Below are 9,163 nucleotides of genomic sequence, written 5' to 3'. Positions count from 1 at the left end.
TATCATGTGTGGAGGACCATCAAAAGACACATGGGCAGTGCTGGGGGAACATCTATGGTGCTGCTTCAAGAGGTCTACTTCCAGCTAAGATATCTCGGGTGTTTAAGTGGTACTTGTGATGTCTACAGACTGTTTGTGACAAACTAATTGAACTCAAAGATCAAGGTGGGATCTGGGATGGAGGAGTACTCCTACGAGCAGGACACGAGTGGAGCAGCTACTCACTACAGAGGTGCTGACAACTGACACCACAGATGACTAGTAGAGAGACAGAGAGGGAGAGAGAGAGAGAGAGAGAGAGAGCGAGAGAGAGAGAGAGAGAGAGAGAGAGAGAGAGAGAGAGAGAGAGAGGCCATGCAGAGGTGCTGACAACTGACACGACAGATGACTAGTAGAGAGACAGAGAGGGAGAGAGAGAGAGAGAGAGAGAGAGAGGCCATGCAGAGGGCTGATAACTGACACAACAAATGACTAGTAGAGAGACAGAGAGGGAGAGAGAGAGAGAGAGAGAGAGAGAGAGAGAGGCCATGCAGAGGTGCTGACAACTGACACGACAGATGACTAGTAGAGAGACAGAGAGGGAGAGAGAGAGAGAGAGGGAGAGAGGCCATGCAGAGGGCTGATAACTGACACAACAAATGACCAGTAGAGAGAGAGAGAGGCCTTGCATAGGGCTGTGACCAGGGGTAATGGGACAGGCAATGGCTGGGAGAGCAAAGTGAGTGGTCATAGTGGATCACAGAGGATAGTACCTGCGAAGGAGGAAGTCCGATAGGTAACATATATTAAGGGGAACAACATTGACCATAGACAGGAGCCAGAAACATGCCAGTCAGGAGAACAGAGGCAGTGAAGGTAATGCACCGACCAAAAACATGGCTGTATTTATGATCCTTGGCCAGTGCTCATGGAACCTAGAGATAGAGAACTTTGAGACAGAGAAAACCAAAGCATGCTGGGATGTTATTTTGGGCTATTGAAAGCCTCATTATTACTGGACAAGTTAGGAAATGGCTGCTGTGGCCACTGATGAGGCTGCCAAGCACCAGCTGTGAGCTGGGCAGGGGGGATGGGGGACTGCAGGGTCGAGCTGGAAACTTGGTGTAATGACAGTGAACTAAGCCTTAAGACGGGTTTGTTGCTGTGGAAACTCAACTACAGCTTGGCGTGGTCTCTGAGGTGGGGTATCTATGAGGGTGTCTATGAGGCACGGGGGCAGCAGCGGTGGAATGGAGTTGGCTGCTGAGGGCAATGTGGCACAGCGACTGGGTTCCAGGGGTGACAGGGGTCACGGGGTTGGAGGGTTGGGGGTGTGTGTGTGTGTGTCTGGTGGGGTGGGATTGGTTGGGGGGGGGGGGGGGGCTATAGCTGTGGGATGGGTGGCAGGTTAAGGGCATCCAGCGCACTGTGGTACAACTCTCTCAGAGCACTCAGCAACAGCAGACGACAAAACATCTGATTGAAGAGATGAGGCAACGGCTCCTGACAGAGAGAGACAGTGACATAGAGAGAGAGAGAGAGAGAGAGAGAGAGTGAGAGAGTGAGAGAGAGAGGAGAGAGAGAGAAGAGAGAGAGAAAGAGAAAGAGAGAAAAAAGAGGGACAGTAAGAAAAAGAGAAGGGGGACACAAATAGGGTTAGAGGTTAAGGACTGAACTCCAAGTGAACTGCTTTAATCACCGGAGGTCCCTCTGTCATCCCAGCCCTGACTCACACACTCAAAATGTATTAACATACTAATCTGACACACACTCTGACACACACACACACACACACACACACACACACACACACACACACACACACACACACACACACACACACACACCAGAAACATACTGACAGTGATTCAGTACTAAAAGGCCACAGTGCTAATGGCCTTAGGTGGCTCACAGTATGACTCACTATCCAGCACACAGGTCTTCCCAAGTGGCCACAGTCTAAAGGTCTACAGTAATGTAATGATGATATATTTGATATAGCTTTTAAAATATGATGTATTTAGCATGTTTTGGATCAAATGCTTTCATCTATATCCATGTCAGCATGTCATCTGGGCACCCCTGAACAGTGACACTTAGTGCCTGATAATAAAAGTGACTTGAACTTGACCCTTGGTATGCAATGAGAAGGGGTGGAGGCTAGGTTAGGCATAGTCTAGCAGTGCAATCAAAACATCTGTTCAGACTTTTCTAATGACACAGAATGCCGTTTCAGATATTACACAGAAGCTGATAAGATCTTTGTGGTTAAGGTCTGCATTATTTGTCACTATTGTTAATATAAGCAGAGAAGCATTATTTCCGTTTGTTCAATACTCATTTTACATTGAATACTTTACATATGGCAAACCCCATTTAAAGGTATTATTTTAATGTATCATTTATACCTCAACACATTATCTCACATTTTCCATCAGTCTGCAGTGCACTATATCCAAGCTTGTTCTAAATACGGCAGATACAACATTGAGTACGTGTATAGCAAATTACTGGACAGAGGCTAATTATTCATAATGAAATAAAATTATAATATGATGCACATTCTTGGGCTAACGTACAGTAGCAGTCAAAAGTTTGGACACACCTTCTCTTTTTATGAGAAGTTTTTTCTTTACTTTTATTATTTTCTACATGGTAGATCTAACTTTTTTTGTTTAGTTCATCATTCCATATGTTTTCTTTCGTAGTTTAAATATCTTAAGTATTAATCTACCATGTAGAAGATAATAAAAGTAAAGAAAACACTTAATTAAAGGTGTGTCCAAACTTTTGACTGGTACTGTATTCATTTTTCAATATTCTGATGAATTTGTGACATCGAAGATTGTATCTGAGAGATTCTAGTTCTGTCATGAAACATCTTAAAGATATAGCATCAGTAGGAAGGTGGGTGTCTGTTAATAAACAGTTAATAAATGTATTATGTGTTCCATCAAAATGCAAATCCACACACACAGATTCTTACCCCAAGCACATGGACCCTGTTGTAGTAGGAGCTGAAATCTTTACTCAGAGACACCAGAAATTTGCACGCCTGTGAGACAGAAAGCACAAACCACATTAACATACACTGACACTGGGGTTGGATGGTCACCAAGGACCAAACACTTTTTAGGCCTCACGTAAGAGCTTGAACAACAGTGTGTGTGTGTGGGGGGGGGGGTCAGCACACTGATTGGAGGAGTATTTGCCAGCATTTGGGAGCTCCACTTAAATTACTTTCCAAGGCGATGATGTGCTTTTGTGCTTCAGACTTCTAACAGCCACGTGAATCTCTGAAAAGTGCATTTGTGTTACATGCATGCAATTAGACATATTTAGCATCCCAAGTGCAATAATGAAATATAAAGTCCCAGTGCTTCAGACTGGGCAACACCAACCAACCCATTTCTACCTCCCGTGCCCATCCCGACATATCAAATATGTGCATCTGTTTATTGTCAACTATTATTGTTAACTACGTTTAGTTTCGTTTGTTTCTCTGAACATAACATCTATTCTGCTGATACCACATATTGTCTCTGGGTTTGTTTAGACAAGTTAATAGTACAGGCCTGTTTTTAAAACTATAATTAGCAAAGACTACATGATTTCAACGACACAGCGCTGCAATGATCGGCTGCTTAACCCATTCTACTGTATACACACACATTTCACACTAACTCCCCTGGTCCCCTCCCTCTGATGGTGTGCTTCCCATGGTTTTTCCACACATTGCTGAGCCATTTACATCGAGCACGACTCTGGGTACGATGATAATGGCTCAGCAACAACATTATATGTGACCTTCTACTTACAACATGGAATGCCATACACACACAAAGACGTACTTGTTCAGTCTTAAGGTTAACTCTGACACCTCCTCCTTCAAGTTCCAGTGTTCTCCCTGATTGGTCAAGCAGTTCTGAATAGGGTATGAGATAATTGAAGAGAAGGAGCCACTCCCCCTGAGATATATAAAAGGTAGAGGCAAAGTCACATTTGGATTTAGATTTTGGGGCGAAACAGCAAGCCATGTGTACCACATCAATCATTTTGTATTTACAGATCATTGAGCTCAACACTAACCTCTTCTTTTAAGGAGGAGAAGTCCAGCGCGGAGCTCTCAGGAATTTCTGGGTAAATTCCTATGGAGAGTCATACACTTATGAATGAAGACAACGCCATATACTACCTGTGTGTGTGTGTGTGTGTGTGTGTGTGTGCTCATGTGTGTGTTGAGATTTGCAATCTTGTCTATTCAAAAGCTAAAAAAGCATGTGTGCATGTTCACTCATCACAAATGCTCAAGTGTGATGTGTGTGTGTGTGTGTGTGTGTGTGTGTGTGAGTGTTTTTACCTTCCTGGACGCCTCTCTCGTAACTGCTGAAGAGGGTGTGTAGGCGTGCACAGTTATACATCACAAAGACCCCGCCCCTTGGCCCCTTGGTGGACACGCCCCCCTCTTTCTGCACCTCCAGAGTCACCTGAGAGACAGATGACATACAGATGATCAGACCAGACACAGACACAGCAACAGACACACACACACACACACACACACACACACACACACACACACACAACACATTGACAAAATGGACATTTGCAGTCTTGTGCTAGCCTAGCAGTGTGGCAGTATGAAAAACATGCAGCTGAACACACACACACCCACAACAGATGAACCAAATAAACAACAAACAACAGCTTTCTGCGGAGAGCAAAAACAGCCTCACCGGACTAGTGTGAACAGTCGACAACAGCTCAAATCTGACTGTCGCAGATGTCATGACCCTGATGATGTCATCCCATGTCTGTCCTGAGAATGAAGATGAAAAGAATGCATCATACTACTTTCTCAAACACACACAAACACACACACACAAACACTATGATACTAATGATCCATATCCCCTCACCTTCAACCTGTTCTCCATATTTCATTTCAGACGCCTCTTTCATCTGGGATCTCCTCAACCTGAGGGGGTTAGATCATGAAGTCACTGCATGGATATGCACCAAAATAAATGGAACGCTTTTTCATTTTCATTGGCTTGCTTTGTTCCACACCTACTCCACACACACACACACACACACACACACACACACACACACACACACACACACACACACACACACACACACACACACACACACACACACACACACACACACACACACACACACACACACACACAAGCTGCTCTTACTGTAAATATTGAGCAGCACTGAGTTGAGCTCCTGGGGTCTTCACTGGCCCACACACCACCAGTCTCTGAGGGGAGGACATCAAAAGGGTGAGAGACCAAACCAAGTAGGTTTCACACTTTACAAATCAAGTGTGCCACATGTCAGTCATCTTTCTCTCTCTGTTTCTCACAAACACATCCAGGGAAACAAGAGCACACATTCATGCCTTCTGGACTGTAAGAGAACTGTGCCAGGGTCCTGGGGAGCTCATTCACAAATAGCAGTGGGATGCTCCAAACGCCTTCATGCTGGGCTCCGTGCAGCATGTCATAATTCAATCTTCAGAAACGATGTGATCTGAATGTGACGCTCTATGGAGCTTTGTGTACCTGTGTTGCCGTAGCTCCTGACGCCCTCCACAGCATAGCTGTCTGCTGTTGACGGAACTCATCCTGACAGGACGTGACATGGAGGACAGTCATGGCAACCTAAAAAAAAAGAGAGGGGTTACTGAGGACATGTTCATGAAGCGGGTGCAGTGGTTATCTGGGTTCCACAGAACGTTACCGGTTAAAGCCTTTACCCTGACCGGAAAATGTTTAACTAGTTCCACACATCTTTAATGTACTCTTTTTGACCAACCTCGCCTGTCACTAGACAATACCTTCCTTTAAACCCCACCCCATGATGAGGTCAACATGTGCTTCAAACAGTCATCTGCAGAGCACTCAAGCAGACTCACATGCCCAATATGTGCTGGATCCAACAACCCAGGAGTTACTTGTGGGTGCCAGATATCACACAGGCTTTGTGAGCACAACAGCACACTTTTCCTTGCTCAGTTGAAGAATGATTCATTGTATTATTTTAAGTTACACTGACTTATTATACGGCTCTTCAGAATGTTCCAAAAAGTACCGTTGATTTGAATGGGCCATCCCTACGTCATAGGTCACATTAATTCCTGCTAACAGACCGCTGCGAAAGATAATCAACGCTGTCATTGGCAACGGGTTTTGTACTTCTAATTCACATCTTTCATATCATTCCGCCAGAAGTCCAGTCATTTTAAAGCAACAGTAGACAGTAATTTGAAGTCAGCAAGTAATGGGTTGCTATGCAACACCTGAAACTTCAAAGTTCTATTTGCTTGAAGAACTATTTATTTCTAAACGGGACTCATGAAACAGCAACTAAATCATTAAAAAGAGGTATGTTGGAGGAATGTCTTCTATCGTTTTTGGCAAGTAACCGTATAATAAGCAGGATAATGTATTGTCCGTCGGTCATTCTCCAAAAATAATTCCCTTCAGGACGAAACAACACCCTCCGCTGCGCGTCGGGGTGTTGTCCGCCCCGTCGGGAATTATTTTTGTAGAATGACCTCCGGACAATACATTATCCCTTACATATAGTCTGGCTCAACATGTTGTCCACTTACGTACCAACAAGTATCTACACTTGTTACCTATGGTCTACTGTATCTCACAGAACAGATGGAAGTGGATCATTTTTGCACCATAGCCTGTTACACGGTGTCATCGTATGGCAGCCAAGCGGATCTTGTTCATGTAAGTGAACAGAGAAGACAGAACTGCCACCCACCGAGGTATCAGCTGCTGCGGCTACTCTGTCCAACTGGGCCAGGTGGGCAATAGTCTCCCTTTGGACTAGAGAGAGAGAGAGAGAGAGAGAGAGAGAGAGAGAGAAGAAAGAGGAAGAAAAACAACAGGGAGAGAGTAAAATGCCAAGATTAGACAAGCACTTTGCTGCACTGCACAAATTCCCACATGTTTCACTGCATATCCACCCTTACCTGTGCAGGTGCCAAGACTGGGGTCGTATCCCTGAAGGCCCTGCTCCTGGACCACCTCTTTCAGGTTAATCTTCACCTCTCTCTCCCTGTGCTTCCCTTCCTCTGTCTCCTCTCCATTTCTTCTTGTCTTCTCTTTTTCACACTCCATCTCTCTGTATGGAGAGCATTGCAGGTCCTCCAATACCTTCTGCTCTCTCCCTTCATTGCTCCAGCTGACTGGCACAGTTGGCCAATCAACACCCAGCGCCTTGATGAAGTTGATGATGTCACCATCCTCTGGCAGAGCCGGACAGTACGAAACAGAGTACCTGAGGAACACAGCAATGTTACTCTCCCAATGACACCTATGACACAGTCATGACCAACACAAGCTCAAGAGACATTGCTATGTTTACAATTCACACAATGAGAAAGACATGCTGGATTTTTTTCACTCTCACTCATACATTTTAGATGTGTTTTATTTCCCTAAGACGAGTAAAGGCCAAAATATACTTCTACGACTCCGTCACTCCGCGGTCACGCAGTTGCCTCGATGGAGTCGTTTTCATTTATGGTTCTCCAACAGTTGTGGGTGTTGTAAAGAATTGACACTGATGTATTGGCGGATTGACGGAGTCGGATAGTTACAAAATTCGGGAGGTGCACGTCAGGCCACGGAGAGGTGCTCGGAGAGGGTTTGCACGGAGAGCTCCGTGCTTCCGTAAACGGACCACTATAAATTGCCCTTAAGCGTTTCATGGCATTTCCATGTTAATACCATGTTAAATCTATCATAAATGATGAATAAACAACAAGACTGTTTAACTTTTGCCTTATCTACATACCTGCTTAACCTCCTTGCTCTCTCAATAGGATGTCAGTCAAAACCCACACACGCCTTCACTAATAGGAACACTCACCCTTGTCTTCTCAGCAGAACGCCCAGATGGTCTGCAATGAGCACTGTGCGTAGCTGTCCCAGAGTAAGTGTGTGGGAGGTGATGTGTGTGTCTCTGGTGTGCAGTGCAGGACAGTTGAGCAGCACACACCCTTCCCTCTGTGCCCCTGACGGAATAAGGTACTCAGCCGCTCGGCTTAGAACTCTCCGGAAGGCGGCAGGGTGGTCCACACACACACGAAGGCCCTCTGCCACTACCTCTGCCCCATGCAGTGGCAACACACCACTTCCATGTGCCGACAACACATTATTCAGCACTGCTGGGGGCACCTGTAAATACACAAACATGCACAAAGAATGGGTTATAATCATACATTTTAGATGTGTTTCATTTCCCTAAGACGAGTAAAGGAAAAGGTGAGAGCAGGTTTCACATGTACATACACATACAAAGACACACACTTACACACATATTACGTTTATAAAGAGGTTAACTTAAGGCATCACTTTTCGACTCTGTATTTTCCTGGTGTATAGTGGCTTCCGACTGACCCACTTAGTAACTAACGGGCAATGAGGAGTTAATAATTTCTGCCGCAGGGTTCAAACGTTTGGTCGATGATGGCAATGTCAACTCACTAGACCAAATGACAAATCTGGTGAGAATTATAATTTCGTTTACTTGCCACATGTCAGTTGACAATTTTATTTACAAATCTACAATGTATTCCCCTGGCCTTGGCTATTGCTAAGCGAGCATACTTCATGAAAGCTGAGCAAGCTATCCTGTCACCCACCCAGTCCTGTCAACGAAAGCGTGTAAAGCCACGCGTCAATAAGCACCCCTCATTCATGTGTAATGAATGACAGCCAAAAACATTGGGCAACAAAAAATTACGTTATCAGCAGGAGAAAACTCGTTATGGTTGACGCTTACCTGTCCATCGTCGTATAGTGCAGTTAAAACCGTGTTTGGCGAAAGGAAGTCACGGTTTCTGAGATTTTTCGCACTGCTTTCCTTGAACCAGAGCTTCTCTGGCTCATTTGGGACCCTGTCTCCTCTACAGGAACGCGTAGTCTCGGTATCATCCCGGAGCTTGTCCCGTAATGCCGAGTTCAGTGCTCGGACAGTGGAGATGATTCGAAAAGGCGACTCTTCCTCGTTCTCCATTATACTCTCGATGGAGGCATCGTCAAAATAACAGACAAATACAAGTGTGGTTCATTAGGTATAAGGTTGTGTCTATTAGTCTCTGCGATGCTAGCCTACTATTGCGCGTTGTTCTAGCTCGAGTCAA

General features: G+C 45.0%; 1 protein-coding gene across 1 annotated transcript; it reads right to left on the bottom strand.

The window, feature by feature from the left end:
* Nucleotides 1–316: 316 nt before the first annotated feature.
* dalrd3 (DALR anticodon binding domain containing 3) lies at nucleotides 317–9,163 on the bottom strand. The gene is made up of 13 exons (XM_080853457.1): nucleotides 8,803–9,163; nucleotides 7,888–8,195; nucleotides 6,986–7,293; nucleotides 6,775–6,839; nucleotides 5,559–5,657; nucleotides 5,190–5,254; nucleotides 4,899–4,957; nucleotides 4,716–4,798; nucleotides 4,340–4,466; nucleotides 4,069–4,127; nucleotides 3,831–3,947; nucleotides 2,966–3,034; nucleotides 317–1,482 (listed from the first exon to the last, which is right to left on the bottom strand). Exons 1-13 carry the CDS (start codon nucleotides 9,034–9,036, stop codon nucleotides 1,363–1,365), a joined length of 1,713 nt encoding a protein of 570 aa, XP_080709583.1. The 5' UTR covers nucleotides 9,037–9,163; the 3' UTR covers nucleotides 317–1,362.

Source organism: Sprattus sprattus (assembly GCF_963457725.1).
Source record: "Sprattus sprattus genome assembly, chromosome: 16".
Classification (NCBI taxonomy): Eukaryota; Metazoa; Chordata; class Actinopteri; order Clupeiformes; family Clupeidae; genus Sprattus; species Sprattus sprattus.
Note: the sequence above shows the minus strand (reverse complement) of the source record. Positions and strands in the feature narration are given on the sequence as shown.